General features: G+C 43.2%; 1 protein-coding gene across 2 annotated transcripts in view; it reads left to right on the top strand.

The window, feature by feature from the left end:
* The window catches only part of LOC140741312 (transcription factor CP2-like protein 1), a 78,421-nt gene extending 61,829 nt beyond the window's left edge, over positions 1-16,592 (top strand). For both annotated transcript variants that reach the window (XM_073071386.1, XM_073071387.1), the window contains exons 11-15: positions 1,673-1,763; positions 7,515-7,612; positions 9,475-9,617; positions 13,868-13,919; positions 15,561-16,592. In XM_073071386.1, the coding sequence (XP_072927487.1) occupies positions 1,673-1,763; positions 7,515-7,612; positions 9,475-9,617; positions 13,868-13,919; positions 15,561-15,598 (422 nt within the window). In that variant the 3' untranslated portion in view covers positions 15,599-16,592. The remainder of the gene's footprint in view (positions 1-1,672; positions 1,764-7,514; positions 7,613-9,474; positions 9,618-13,867; positions 13,920-15,560) is intronic.
* Positions 16,593-16,854: the final 262 nt, after the last annotated feature.

Here is a 16,854-nt window from a genome sequence, read left to right on the forward strand (position 1 = left end):
CGCCTGCGCGGAAAGTGGGTCGCCACACTATATCCCTCTGCAAACTCTCCACATCCTCTATACAATTTGCTTTTCCACTCAGTTTAGTGTCATCAGTAAATTTTGCTATGCTACACTCAGTCCCCTCTTCCAAATCATCAATGTAAATGGTAAACAGCTGCGGGCCCAACACCGACCCTGCGGCACCCCACTCACCACAGACTGCCAACCGGAGAAACACCCATTTATGCCAACTCTCTGCCTTCTATTGGTTAACCAATCCACTATCCATGCCAATACACTTCCTCCGAATCCATGCATCCATATCTTATTTATAAGTCTCTTGTGCGGCACCTTATCGAACGCCTTTTGGAAATCCAAGTATATGACATGCACCTGTTCCCCTCTATCCACTGCACTCATTATGTCCTCAAAGAACTCCAGTAAGTTTGTCAAATAGGACCTGCCCTTTCTGAATCCATGCTGTGTTTGTCTAATGGAACCACTCCTTTCTAAATGTCTTACTTGCTGCAAAGACAGCATAGTGGCTAGAATTTGGATGCCATTTTATTGATGCAATTTGTATATGTTTTTAATTTGTTGAAGTTCAGCCCAAGTCTTTGAGCTTCCTTAGTTAGGAACTAAAATTTCTTAGGACCATGTGTCAATTTTTTTATGATTCTGGTAGTTGATGGAAAACCTCCTGTCTCCATTCATAATCTCTATCTTTATTCTTGTGTGTGTTTCACTCCCATAGCTCCTTTTGGAGGGGCAAGTAATGACATGGCTGCTCGACCCATCACACTGTCCTCATCACATGGTCTCTGTTGATCCATTTTGCAATTCCTTGGAGTTCCCGAGGGGGCGCTGTTTTGGGGGCTATTCACTGAGTGACATCACGGTAACACCATCAACTAGGTTGGCAGAACTGCCCACCAAAGGTCCCTTGCTGTACACAACGGCTTTGACCCACTTTACCCTGCAACTCTGGATAATGCCTCTCACTACAGATTTACTTTTCATGCTGTTTTCTCACTCACTCATTTAACATGGAGATTTGTTCATCATACCCTTTACTGCCTCTATCATACTGTTCTTTAAGCATATTGCATCTTTATTCCTTTTCCCCCAATTGATTAGTTAAATTATTTACTTACTCAGTCATTAAATTAATTATCTACTTGATATAGTTCACACACTTAGGCTTATCTTTGTGGACTGAACAGAGGTCTTCCGCAAAATGGTCACTTGTGCTGGAATGCAGCCAACAGTGAATACTTCCCTGAGATAAGCAGTGTGCCCATTAAAAGATACATGTGCACAGTCACAGCACGTGTCACGTCCCAATGAAGAATGGAATGGGGGTAAACTGTTATGTAGCTGCAATACCGCTTTGCCTCCAGTAGGTGGAGACAAACACCACCGATTGTGAAAATATACCAGTTAAAATGTTAGTAACTACAATTTTAGTCTTGCTATAAACCTTATTAATTCAACTAATACCTTATTAAAAGCAAAAAAAAGCAACTGCCTCCAATAGGTCCTAGACTCCACCACTATAGGAAACATTCTCACTAGGTCGATTCCATCTAGGCCTTTTAATATTTGATAGCTTTCGGTGAGATCCCCCCTCCCCCAGATAGCAGTGAGGTTGCTCTAATTTTCACTGACGGTTCCATTCTTGAACCTGCAGGTGCTGATTTACTTCAACTCTCGCGTGACGACATCATCCAGATCTGCGGCCCAGCAGATGGCATCAGGCTCTACAACGCACTCCGTCTGAGGTAAAACAGCCACCCTTGAGCCAGGAGCTCTCGATGAACCCTCACTTCTGTACATCACCACCAAATTGGTCTTAGGTGCGCTGGAACAGGCCGGGAGCAAGGGTGTGGTGGAAATGTTTCTCAAGTGGAGGAGGCCAGAACTAGAAACAATAGATAACTGTTCAATTTGGGAATGAGATATTCAACTTGGGAACAAAAAGTGTGACTGACATGTGAAACGCTCCCACGGGGGTGATTGGGGTAAATTTCTTTAGGAGTACTTCCAGCAGAACCTGGAGATGGGCGGCACAGAAGCACAGTGAGTAGAGCAGCTAACCCGGGCTGTCTGTGGCATTTTCCCGTTCACTCTGAGAGCACATAGGTTTCCTCTGGGTGTTCCTATTTCCTCCCACATCCCAGACACAGGCGGGTTGGTAAGTTAATCTGCTGCTGTAAGTGAGTGAGTGGGTGAATCCTGGGCAAGTTTACTGGAAGGTAAAAAGAATAAAAGTAAATGAAGGATTGGTGTAAATGGGGGATTGCTGGTCAGCACAGACTCATTGGGCTGAAGGGCCTGTTTCTGTGTTCAATGACTGAACAGACTGATGGGCTGATATAAGGAGGGGGTGAGGAGACATGTTGAATATAAACAATAGCCCTGTCCCGTACTGTTTGTGGACAGCACTGTGGTGAAGTTTCTGGATTAGCATCGATGATGTCTGGGACACTGATGAGTTCAAATCCCACCACAGGAACTGGGAATCGAATAAATCTGAACGTAAAAGGGAGCATCAATAGATATGACCATGATTATTTTAGGAAGGATGTGGAAGCTTTAGAGAGGGAGCAGAAGAGATTTACTAGGATGATGCCTGGATAGGAGAGCATGTCTTCTGAGGATATTATGATTGTGTTAGGGTGGCATAGTGGTTGGCATAAACACTTTACAGCACCAGTGATCCGAAGATCAAGATTCAAGTCCCACCACTGTCTGAGGAGTTTGTACATTCTCTCCGTGACTTCTTGGGTTTCCTCCGGCTGCTCCAGTTTCCTCCCACTTTCCAAAGATGTACAAGTTAGGGTTAGTAAGCTGTAGGCATGCTATTGAACATAGAAATCTACAGCACATTACAGGCCCTTCAGCCCACAAAGTTGTGCCAACCCTGTAACCTACTCTACGTGTAGAGTTTCCCTACCACATGGTATGTTGGTGCTGGAAGCGGGCACTTGCGAGCTTCTCCCAGCACAACTGTCCTGACTGTTGACACGAGCAATGCTTTCCACTCTATATTTTGATGTACATATGACAAATAAAGCTCATCTTTAATCTATCTTCAGGATAGGTTGAGCGAGCTAGGGCTCTTTGGAACAAAGCAGGATGAGAGGTGACTTGATAGAGGTGTACAAGAGACATAGATAGAAAGCCAGAGGCTTTCCCAGGGGGGAAATGACTAATTGTAAGGTGTTTGCAGGAAAGTACAGGGTGGATATCAGAGTTAGGTTACATAGAGAGTGATAGAATGGACTGTCAGGGGTGGCGGTAGAGACAGATACATTAGGAACATTTAGGAGACTCTTAGATAGACACATGGATGAGTGAAAAATGGAGGGCTATGTGGGTTAGAAGAATGGCACCACATTGTGGGCCAAAAGGCCTGTACTATGATGTAATGTTCTATGTTTTTTTTATTGCTTGAGATACAGCATTGAACAGGTCCTTCCAAGCCTTCAAGCTGTGCCACCCAGTAACCCTCGATTTAACCCATGCCTAATTATGGGACAATTTACAATGACCAATTATTTATCGTATGTGACAATTGATCCACCAATTGTTGAAACTTAAACCGTAGGCCAAAAATAAATGATAAATTCTGGCTTTACAACTGAAACACACATTATATTGATGAATAAACGTGTAAAATTTCTACTGAAGAGTCAAAGGCAGTTAACATCTATATCATGGAATATCGGTGGTCCGTAGCTGGTGACAGTAGGTGAAGACATGAATCTTTCAAACGCTACGCCGTCAATTATTCCATGCTGTTAACAAGTATAACAGGTATCATGTTCAGTGTAGGCGTTGAATTGCAGAGGGCTCCTTGCCTCAACAGCACTGACACGCAGAGGAATTCAAGGGAAAGGTGGGAAGTTTGAAAAACAGCCAGCCGTTGCTGGTTTCCCATCCTTTTGAGCTGCAGTCAGTGTTGTAGGAAAGCATTTAATATGTGCATACAAAGATCTCACAAACTGAAAATTTGTAACAGACAGACTTTTTTTTCTTTTAAGTGACATGGACTGTGAGATTGGTTTTGGCTAGACAATTCTGCGAGAGTTTCACTCAATTATTCTAGGGTATCTTGCCCTTAAACACTCAAAGGAAAGAGGAATTAAAGCAGATTTCTATGCATGATTATCAGATATTAACTGAATAAAATCTGAATAAACTGTTTCAGTGATTTAAAACAATATTCCAGTGCTCAGGACTGAACAGTTGATTATGAATATTTGGATAGAGGATGCCATCTGGTGGCGAAACTATTCATTGCTGAAGCTGCTTTCTCCCCAACTCTAGGTTGGCAACCATTTTCTTTTAGCAATTAGTTTTCTTTATTGATTGGATTAAAACACGCAAAACAGTCAACATTTGTAATGCCATTTCGGTCCCTTAAACTGGACACAAATCTTGATGTTCGGTTTAGCCCTTTAAAACCATTTTAGAACATGAAATCTGTGTAGCAGTTAGTGTGATACTATTACAACCCGGGCGTCGTAGTTCAGAGTTCAATTCCAGTGTCCTCTGTTCTTCCTGTGTGCTAGTAGGTTTCCTCTGGGTACTCCAGTTTTCTCCCACAGTCTAAAGACGTGTTAGTTAGTAGGTTAATTGGTGCTGTGATTAGGCTAGGGTTAAATGTGTGCAATTTGGCCGAAAGGTCCTGCTCCGCACTGCGTCAATCAGTGAAGAAATAAATAGATAGATAGATCGATAAATAAATGCTTAGAGGCAGGCCATTTATTGTTAAATTGGGAAATTGGTTTATTATTTTCACAAGGTACAGTGAAATATCTTGTTCTGCATTGTATCCATGCAGATCACTTCAGCGCATCAGGGAAAAGCAATAATAGAATAAAAAAACAAAGTGCAGTAGTGAAACAATGTTCATGGCCTCGTGAATCATCTTCCCCTCTGCCATAGGCTTCTGAATGATTCATGAACCCATGGACACTACCTTATTATTCCTTTATTTGTTTATTCTTGTAAATTATTGTTTTTTTGTCTTTGCACTGTACTGCTGCTACAAAACAACAATTTTCATGTCATATCTCAATGATAATAAACCCGATTCTGAGTGTTACAGTTACAGAGAAACATAGAACAGTACAGGAACAGGCCCTTCAGCCCACAATATTGTGCTGAACCAATTAAATTAGTATTCAAATAGCCAACTAAACTAGTTCCTTCTGCCCACACAATGTCCATATCCTTCCATTTCCCTCACATTGATGTGTCCATTTAAACGTCCCTTACAAGTTCTTAATGTTTCTGCCTCTACCCACCATCCCAGACAGCACATTCCAGGCACCCGCCACCCTCAGTGTCACATCTCCTTTGAACTTACCCCCTCACCTTAAATGAATGTGCAAAGCAGACTCGTAATGAGGAACAAGGTTCAGAGGTAGATTTTGAGATCTGTTCAATAGTCTTATAACAGCGGGATAGGAGTCAGGTGGTATGTGCTTTCAGGCTTTTGTATCATGTCCAATGGGAAAGAGGGAGAAGGGAGAGTGTCGGGTGTGGGCGGGATCTTTGATTACGCGGGTTGGTTTACCGAGGGAGGAAGAAGTGCAGACAGAATCCACAAAGTGGAGTTAGTTTTCATGATGTGTTGAGCTGTGTCCTCACCCCTCTGCAGTCTCCTGCACACTCAACAATCCCCTTCTGCCACTAGCTTCCTCATTAACTATCTTCTCCCAGTCCCTATAAGTTTTCCATCCCATCTGCACTAGGGCAATTTTACAGTGGCCATCTCACCTACTAACTTGGACATCTTTGAGACATGGGAGGAGACCAGAGCACCCAGAAGAACCAGAGAGAATGTGCGAACTTCACCCAGACATTGCCGGAGTTTAGGATTGAACCTGGGGCACTGGAGCTGCAAGACAGCAGGTCAACCAGCTGCCCCACCATTAACTCCGGAGATTGCTATTCCAGCAATGATGTGAAAGGCAAAGGATAGAATGAAACAGTGTCTTTAAGTTAATAAGATATTTTGCATTGATTCAACTGATTCCAAGCAGAAGTTTAAAGAAGGTGAAAGGAAGAGACAAGGGGGGTTATATTTGGTGATTTCAATACTGCAGAATGTCCCAACTCTGCAGTAAATGAAGAGCTTCCAATCCCCTAATGGCCATAAGACACAGGAGCGGGATTAAACCATTCAGCCCAGTGTCTGCTCTGCTATTCCATCATGTCTGATTTATTATCCCTCTCAACCCCATTCTCCTTCTTTCAGCACCCTTACTAATCAAGAAGCTATCTATCAACACCACTTTAAATACGGCCTGGCCTCCACAGCCGTCTGTGGCGATGAATTCCACAGATTCACCACCCTCTGGCTGAAGAAATTCCTCCTCATCTCTGTTCTAAACATCCTTGTACTCTGAGGTTGAGCCCTCTAGTCCTAGACTCCCCCACTACCCACATCCAGTCTATCTAGGCCTTTCAATATTTGATAAGTTTCATAAGACCATAAGGCATTCAAGATTCAAGTGCATTTATTATCAAAGTATGTATAAATTATACAGCCTTGAGATTTATCTGCTTACAGGCAGTCACAAAGCAAGAATCCTGAAAGAACCCAATTTAAAAAAAAGACCAACTCCTAATGTTCACAGAGAAAGAGGAAAAAAACCAAAACAACTCATGCAAACAATAGAAGTGAGCAATAACAACAGCAATCCGAACTAAATTGAGTCCTGAGATCCACATCGCTGGAGCAGTCCGGAGTAGGCCCAAAGCCTTGGTCGCAGTTTATCAAATCTGTGGGGCAAACTGCTGCGAAGCTTGCAGACGTGAAGCACAGCAGCCAGGGCAGTCTTACAGCCTCAGTGCTGCAGAGCAGAATTAGGCCATTCAATCCATCGAGTCTGCTCCGCCATTCAATCATGGCTGATTTATTACCAATGAGACGCACCCTTCATTCTTCTAAACTCCAGCGAGTACAGACCCAGAGCCATCGAGTGCTTCCCATGGGTTAACCCTTCGTTCCCAGGATCATTCTCCTGAACCTCCACTGGACCCTCTCCAATGCCAGCACATCCTTTCTTAGATATGGGGCCCGAAACAGCTCACAATACTACAGATATGGTCTGCCCAATGGCTTATAAAGCCTCAACTCTGTAATGTAGGACTCAGAACAACCAACTTGAACCAAATAGTAATGTCATATCGATCAGGTAATCTGCTTGTTAAAGGTTTAATAGTCTGGCGGATGAAAACCTATTCTCTAGTTAGTACAATGGAATCATCTACACCCAGCCCAAGAGGGCAGATGTATTTCGATTTAATGTCATATCCAGCAGTACCACTCCCTTGGTACTGGAGTCTTGGTTTAAATTATGAACATGAGTCTCTGAAATGGGACTTGGACCCTGGCCTCTGACAGACAGGCCAGATTGGAAAGATTTGCTGAGGGGCTTCTTGTCAGTAGCAGAGGGGACAACCCGTGGCAAGACCAGAAAACAATCCCATGATCCTACTGCTTGTGTCCACAGGTCCGTTCGACCACGGCTCACCATTTATATGTGTCAGGAACCACAGCAAGGGAAAGAGCAGGAGAATTCCCAAGACTCTCCCAATGCTTCTGTGTGTGGTATGTAGCTGCTCCAGTACCAGAAGAGCATGGTCAGGGACATAGCAGTACGGTCAGTAAGTGGCTGATTGTGAGGGTGAGAGTGAGCGGTGGGGCAGGAATGCAAGATCTGTCACAGACCAACACAATCTTACCTTTATTCAACTTATTGCAACCTCCAAGTTTGCCACAGAACTCCAGGGATTTCCCTGTCACTGTAGCCCAGGAGAAATTAACTTGCCTAACAAAATCAAAATCCTACAGATGCTGGCAATTTGAAACAAAAAAAAACAATAAATGCTGAAAATACTCAGCAGGTCAAGCAGCATCTGTGGAGAGGAGAACAGACTTAATATCCCAGGGAAATGAAAGCTAATCAGCCTGAATCTTCAAAGTCCGTTTTTGAACTCTGTTTCTGTCTTCAAAGACAGCTCCTGATTTACTCAGCATTTCCAGACATTTCTCTTTTTATTGGCTGATTGGCAAACCTATTGTGAAGTTCTTGGAGATCAGAGAAAAGGCCTCCTAATGGTCAGAAATTATCCAGCCAGATAATTCCTTCAACCGACTGAATGGATAAGTTGGGCAGCTAAGGGTGGATGAGCCAGAGGGAAAACTTCCACTGTAATGCTCAATTATCACTTGCCCACATTGAGAGGGCACAATTACAGGGTCAAAGTTCAAAGTAAATTTATGATCAAAGTACATATATGTTACCATATACTACCTTGAGATTCATTTTCTTGCCAGCATTTACAGGAAAAACTAAAGAAATACAATAGAATTTACAAAAAATATATATAAGCAACAAGCAATTAACATACACAAAAAAGACAAACTGCAAACAAAACAAAATACTGAGAACATGAGTTGTAAAGAGTCCTTGAAAATGATTCTGTAGGTCATGGAATCAGTTCAATGTTCTGGTGACAGGAGCCTATGGATGTAGGGTAACAACTTGCTGAACCTGGTAGTGTGGGGCCTCCTTCCTGGTGGCAGCAGCAAGAAGAGAGCATGGCCTGGATGGTGGGGTCCCTGATGATGGATGCTGCTTTCTGTGGCAGTGTTCCTTGTAAATGTACTCAATGGTGGTAGGGCTTTGCCTGTGATGGACTGGACTGTGTCCACCACTTTCTGTAGGCATTAGTGTTTCCATACCAGGCTGTGATGCAGCCAGTCAGGATGCTCTCCACTGTACGTCTGTAAATGGTGCATGAAATAAAAATTGAATATTATCAGCTTAAACTCTCTCAGTCGCAAAAAGGCTGAGACTCCACCATTCACATATTGAGCCCACTTACATGAAATTGGTCACAGTGAGTGTGAGGTGAATTGTGAAGAAAAACAGAAAGTGAGGAGGAGTCTGTACCCCTGTAAGTGGTAGAAAACAGACTCCAGTCTACAGACACAAGATATTCTTCAGATGCTAGAAATCTTGGGTAACACACATAAAATGCTGGAGGAACTCAGCAGGTCGGGCAGCATCTACGGAGAGGAAGCTTGAATAAGAAGGAGGGGGAGGGGTAGTACAGGCCAGCAGGCGATAGGAGAGACCAGGTGAGGGGGAGAGAGGGTGGGGTAGGGGAGGGATGATGAACTGAGAAGCTGGGAAGTGATAGGTGGAAAATGTACAGGGTTGATACCTTCCCTTTCCCTATCTTCTTATTCTAGGTTTTTTCCCCTTCCTTTCCAGTCCTGATGAAGAGTCTCGGCCTGAAACATCAGCTGTTTATTTCTCTCCATAGCTGTTATCTGACTGGCTGAGTTCTTCCAGCATTTTGTGTGTGTAATTCAAGTCCAGTAGATTTATGTTTATGTCCGTTGCTAGGCTCGTGGCATTCTTCTGATGGATTCACTCACTCTGTCTTCTTCCCTCCTGGCAGCATACAAGGAAATCTACCTGGAGGACTTAACAAAAGCTGAACTAACTAACAAGCTGGCAGCCCTGTTCAGCATCTCCCCCAACGAGATCCTGCAGATCTACCGACAGGGAGTTGCCGGAATCCACATCCTGGTCGGGGACCAGGTGAGTTGTTGAACACTGACTGAGGAGGAACGAGACATTGTCTCACAAATAAGTCATGGATGCCCATAACCAGACACATAATTCCATTCATTTATAGGGCTTTTTTGGGATACATTTTGAGATATTGGCATTGCTGACAAAGTCAGTATTCATTGCCAATCCCTGACTGCTCCTGAGGGGGTTGTATGAAATGTCACATTGAACCATATGACCATAAAATTTGGGAGCAGGATTAAGCCACTCTGCCCATCAAGTCTGTTCCGCCACTCAATCACAGTAGATTAGCCACTGCAGTCTCTGTAGAACAGGCTGTTATTTCACAGAGTACTACAGTACAGAAATATACCATTCGACTCATCTTGCTCGTGGTAACCCGATACTGGTACGGGAACTGCACCAACCTTGATCGGTGGGCACTGCAGAGAGTGGTACGGACAGCCCAGCACATCTGTGGATGTGAACTTCCCTCCACTGAGGACATTTACAGCAGCAGGTGCAGAAGGAAGACCTGGAAGTTCATCGGGGACACCAGTCACCCACCCAACCATAGAGCGTTTCAGTTGCCTCCTCTGGCAAACGGTACTGCCAGGACCAACAGCCTACTGGACTGCTTCTTTCTACAAGCTATTAGACTTTTAAATTCACATGTCTGTACATTGCAACAGAGTCATAACACAAAGATTTTTACTCCCTCATGTTCTGGGATGGATGTTAGATTTAAATAAATTCTAATTCTAATTCTACTGCCCTGTCCCATCTACCTGCACCTGGAACATATTCTTCCAAAACATTTTCAAGTACCTATCCAAACATTTCTTAACTGTTACGAATGAACCCACATCCACCGCTTCTCCTGGTAGCTCATTCCACACTCTGAGTGAAGAAGTTTGCCCTTAAATATTTCACCTTTCCCCCTTGGCCAATGACCTCTAATTCTTGACTTACCCTACCTGAGGGGGAAAAGTCTGCATGCATTCACCCTAGCTATAGCCTTCATCATTTTGTATACCTCTATAAGATCTCCCCTCATTCTCCAGGGAATAAAATCTTAGCCTATTCAACCTTTCCCTACAACTCAAGTTGTCAAGTCCGGCAACGTCCTTGTAGTTTTTATGTATACTCTTTCGAGCTTATTGATACCGCTCCAGCAGGCTGGTGACCAGAACTGCTCACAATACTCTAAATTCAGCCTCACCATCTTATACAACTTCAATACAACATCCCAAATCCTGTACTCAGTGTCCTAATTAATGAAGGCCAGTGTGCCAGAAGCTCTCTTTATGACCCTATCAACACTTCCACAGAATTACGGATCTGTATTTCCAGATCCCTTTGTTCAACCGCACTCCTCAAAGTAAATTTATATCAATCTGTATAAACTCAGTGGCCTCTTTATTAGGTATCTCCTGTACTCATTAATGCAAATATCTAGTCAGCCAATCATGTGGCAGCAACTCTATGCATAAAAGCATGCTGACATGGTCAAGAGGTTTAATTGTTGTTCAGACCAAAGTTCAAAGTATGTATATGTCACCATATACAACCCTGAGATACATTTTCCTGTGGGCATTCTCAGCAAATCTATAGAAAAATAACTATAACAGGATCAATGAAAGATCCACCAGAGTGCAGAAAACAACAGACTGTGCAAATGCAAAGATAAATAAATAGCAATAAATAATGAAAACATGAGATAACAAGATGAAAAATCAGTAAACTGAGATCATTGATTGTGGGAACATCTCAGTGGATAGGCAAGTAAGTGAGTGTAATTATCCCCTTTTGTTCAAGAGCCTTATGGTTGTGGGGTAATAACTGTTATTGAACTTGGTGGTGTGAGTCCTGCGGAGACCAAACATCAGATTGGGGACGAAATGTGATCTAAGTGACTTTGACTGTGGAATGAAGGTTGGTGCCAGACAGGGTGGTTTCAGGATCTCAGAAACTGGGATTTTCGTGCACAACAGCCTCTAGTGTTTACAGAGAATGGTGTGAAAAACAAAAAAAACATCCAGTGAGGGGCAGTTCTGTGGGTGAAAATGCCTTGTTAATGAGAGAGATCAGAGGAGAATGGCCAGACTGATTCAAGCTGACAGGAAGGCGACAGTAACTGAAATAACCACGTTTAACAAGAGCATCTTGTTAAGAAGAGCCTCTCTGAATGCACAGTACATCAAACCTTGAAATGGATGGGTTACAGGAGCAGAAGACGACTAACATACACTCAGTGGCTACTTTATTAGGTACAGGAGGTACTTAATAAAGTGACCACTGAATGTATGTCACTAGATACTACCTTGAGATTCATTTTCTTGCATGCATTTACAATAGAATTTATGAAAAATTATACTCAGTGCCCTACCAATCACTGTGCAAGTTTTATCCTGGTTTTTCCTTCCAAAATGCAACCCCTCGCATTTGTCTACGTTAAGTAGGGTTTTTTCAGGATTTAGGCCCCACAACAATAAAGGAACAGAGATGACCTTCCATAATGATGTTATGCACGAAATGGGAGGTGAGGACCTGGATAAAATCAATGCCACTAAAGAGATAGTGATGAGCAAACTAGAGGGCCTGAAGGTAGATAAGTTCCTTGGTCCTGATGGGATGCATCCCAGGGTGCTGAGAGATTTGGCGGAGGTTATAGTAGTCGTGTTGGTAATCATTTACCAAAATTCTCTAGACTCTGGGCAGGTCCTGGCAGATTAGAAGACAGCAAATGTCACACCACTTTTTAAAAAAGGATGTAGGCAAAAGACGGGCAACTATAGGCCAGTTAGCTTAACATCTGTAGTCAGGAAAATGCTTGAAGCTGTCATTAAGGAAGAAATAGCAAAACATTTAGAAAGGAGTGGTTCCATTAGACAGATGCAACATGTATTCTGAAAGGGCAGGTCCTGTTTGACAAACTTACTGGAGTTCTTTGAGGACATAATGAGTGCAGTGGCTAGAGGGGAACAGGTGGATGTCATATACTTGGATGTCAATAAGGTGCTGCACAAGAGACTTATAAATAAGATACGGATGCATCAAGTCGGAGGAAGTGTATTGGCATGGATAGTGGATTGGTTAACCAATAGAAGGCAGAGTTGGTATAAGTGGGTGTTTCTCAGGTTGGCAGTCTGTGGTGAGTGAGGTGCCGCAGGGGTCGGTGCTGGGCCCACAGCTGTTGGAAGAGGGGACTGAGTGTAGCGTAGCAAAATTTGCTGATGACACTAAACTGAGTGGAAAAGCAAATTGTACAGAGGATGTGGAGAGTCTGCAGAGGGATATAGATAGGTTAAGTGAGTGGTCCAAGGTCTGGCAGATGTTGGTAAATGTGAGATCATCCACTTTGGAAGGAATAATAGAAGAGCAGATTATTATTTAAATGATGAAGAAATTCAGCATGCTGTTGTGCAGAGGGTCTTGGGAGTGCTTGTTCATGAATCGCAAAAAGTTGGCTTGCAGGTACAATGGGTTATTAAGGCAAACGAAATGTTGGCCTTCATTGCTAGAGGGATTGAATTCAAGAGCAGGGAGGTCATGCTGCAACTATACACGGTACTGGTGGGGCCACACCTGGAGTACTGTGTGCAGTTCTGGTCTCCACACTTGAGGAAGGATATACTGGCTTTAGAGGCAGTGCAGAGGAGGTTCACCAGGTTGATTCCAGAGATGAGGGGGTTAACCTATGAGGAGAGATTGAGTCGCCTGGGACTATACTCTCTAGAATTCAGAAGAATGAGAGGGGAACTTATAGAAACATACAAAATTTTGAAAGGGATAGATAAGATAGATGTAGGAAAGTTGTTTCCATTGGTAGGTGAGACTAGAACTAGGGGACATTGCCTCAAGATTCAGGGGAGAAGATTTAGGACGGAGATGAGGAGAAACTGTTTTTCCCAGAGAGTGGTGAATCTGTGGAATTCTCTGCCCAGGGAAGCAGTTGAGGCTTCTTCACTAAATATATTTAAGAAACAGTTAGATAGATTTTTACATAGTAAGGGAATTAAGGGTTATGGGGAAAAGGCAGGTAGATGGAGATGACTCCATGGTCAGATCAGCCGTGATCTTATTGAATGGCGGAGCAGGCTCGATGGGCCGGATGGCCGACTCCTGCTCCTGTTTCTTATCTTCTTATGTTGATATGATGTCTGATGTGGAAGGGAACCTGCAAGTGAAACGATTCCCTTAGACCTGATGCCTTGTCTAATGTGACCAGAGAACAACATGTGGGGATTTTTTCACATTTTACTTCTCTTTTACAGATGATTCAGAACCTCCCAGATGAATCCAGCTTCATAATTAACTCATTGAAAGGTAAATGATTCAAGGCCTACATTAGATAGATAGATAGATACTTTATTCATCCCCATGGGGAAATTCAACTTTTTTTCCAATGTCCCATACACTTGTTGTAGCAAAACTAATTACATACAATACTTAACTCAGTAAAAAAATATGATATGCATCTAAATCACTATCTCAAAAAGCATTAATAATAGCTTTTAAAAAGTTCTTAAGTCCTGGCGGTTGAATTGTAAAGCCGAATGGCATTGGGGAGTATTGACCTCTTCATCCTGTCTGAGGAGCATTGCATCGATAGTAACCTGTCGCTGAAACTGCTTCTCTGTCTCTGGATGGTGCTATGTAGAGGATGTTCAGAGTTTTCCATAATTGACCGTAGCCTACTCAGCGCCCTTCGCTCAGCTACCGATGTTAAACTCTCCAGTACTTTGCCCACGACAGAGCCCGCCTTTCTTACCAGCTTATTAAGACGTGAGGCGTCCCTCTTCTTAATGCTTCCTCCCCAACACGCCACCACAAAGAAGAGGGCGCTCTCCACAACTGACCTATAGAACATCTTCAGCATCTCACTACAGACATTGAATGACGCCAACCTTCTAAGGAAGTACAGTCGACTCTGTGCCTTCCTGCACAAGGCATCTGTGTTGGCAGTCCAGTCTAGCTTCTCGTCTAACTGTACTCCCAGATACTTGTAGGTCTTAACCTGCTCCACACATTCTCCATTAATGATCACTGGCTCCATATGAGGCCTAGATCTCCTAGATCATTACATTAGTGAGATCAGCTCCCTCAGCCAGAGTACATGAACAAGGTTGTATCCCATAATACTCGAAGTGTGTACTTGAAGGCCTACAATTGCACAGCGGTCAAGTTAATGGATAAGTATTCTCCAGTTTGAGAAGGGAGGGCAAGAGAAGGAAACCAGATTCAGATTTATTCATCACATGTCTATCAAAACATAGAGTGAACTGCGTCGTTAACTACCAGCATAAGCTAAGGATGTATCCCCACACATTCCAGCACCAACATAGCATGACCAGTGTTCAACACAACAACAGAATAAAACAAGGCAACAACAGTAACACAAACCCCCTTCCCACCCACTTACACACACACACGCATGCACACACACACACACACCTCAATCCTAGGACAGGCTGCCTCCAGGCCTCTAGTCCTTGGGCCTGGACTCACAGATATTGGGCCTCAAACCTCCAACCTCTGTCCCTGACTCCTAGATGTGCAAACATCAAGCCGCCAATCTAAAGTCCCTGACCCAGACTCACAGATATCATCTTTGGGCCACTACCTCCAGACTCGCCGACTTCGATCTTCATTTACAATCCTCTAATATACAGTAGAAAGCAAGCTAACATAACCCAGTGGAGTCACAAGGGGCTGCAGATGTTGGAAGGTGGAGCAAGAAACAATCAGCTGGAGGAAGTCAGCGGGTCAAGCAACATCTGCTGGAGGAAACAAATTGTCAACGTTTCAGGTCAGCACCCTGAATCAGGATGAACATCGACAATTTCTTATCCCACAGATGCTGCTCGGCCTGCTGAGTTCCTCTAGGAGATTGTTTCTTGCTCCAGAATAACCCAGTCTCCATGGGGTCATTCTAACTCTCTGAGAGCTTTTTTGTTTCCCTTACAGTGGACAGCCTGGGTGGATACTACATGGTATTAAAATAGGAGCTTTGCCTCTGAAAATGGAACCAATGGAGTGAACATATGGAGCAGCGAACAATTCTTTGAAACTCATAGCACAATCCAATATTGTAAACCAGTGCCTCCTCCTGAACAGAACACTGATTAGTACGGAATGGCTCACCTCAAACAATATTTGGGATACAAGTCTGTGCCTGATGACACCTTGGGTTCTTGCAAAATGCATTTTTAAACCCTTCACTGAATACAAGACCAAACATTTAGATTAACTTCTTAAGATGACTGGCTTTCCTCCAGCTATATTTGTCTATCTTTGTTTCCATGCATTGAGGACATTCTCATGAGTCCTTCCTCTAGATGTTGGAACAAAACATCTCAGCACTCGTGACCCCTTCATTCCTCACTAGATTCCATCCATCCTTTGCCCTTATACCTACATCTGTGATCTGAGTTTAGCAAGACACTAGTAATGAGGCTCAATAATGATGCAAACTTCTTTGAAGGTGGGGAACAAACCCAACAATGCCAAAACGAAAAATAATTAAATAAGAAGATTAGCATCATTGGCCTTGAATACATGCTGGATATAGGTTAAAAGGGTGTGGGAACCAACATTGCTACTGATATCCTCCCATAGGTTTTCCTGTTACACAGGAACTGTGCAAGATCTCAGCTAGTTTCCAACATTAACATCAATGTAGTCCCTTGCAGATATTTCTCTTTTAAGCATTGTATAATGTTTTATACAAGCAATGTGAAATGGCAGGTTTTTATACATGTGCTCAAAAATATGAATAAAGATAGTCCATGTCAAGTGTTCTGAATTTTTGACAACTGGGGTTACTGAGTCTGCACCAGGTTGTTCAGTGTAAAAAAATGCTGAGAGACTCTCATTATGTTTCACTCAGCACACACAAAATGCTGGAGGAACTCAGCAGGTCAGGCAGCATCTATACAGAGGAATAAACAGTCGACTTTTCAGGCCGAGACCCTTCTACAGGACTGGAAAGGCGGGGGAGAAGAAGACAGAACTTTTTTCTGTTCGTTTGTTTTTTGTGTTTATGATTTGCTGTTCCATTGTGTTGTTTCTTCAAGTTATAGCTACTCTGAAGAAGTTTAAAGCTTCCCTTTGATGGCATTTCAGTGAGACCCATTCTAACTGCTTCCCCTAGGATCTTTGCTGCTGTTCTGGCTTCTCCCTTCTTTCTTTCTGGTCTTGATAAAGGATCTTGGCTCAAAACATTGACTTAATTCCTCCCCATAGATGCTGCCTGACTTAC

This window comes from Hemitrygon akajei, chromosome 18 (genome assembly GCF_048418815.1).
Source record: "Hemitrygon akajei chromosome 18, sHemAka1.3, whole genome shotgun sequence".
NCBI lineage: Eukaryota > Metazoa > Chordata > Chondrichthyes > Myliobatiformes > Dasyatidae > Hemitrygon > Hemitrygon akajei.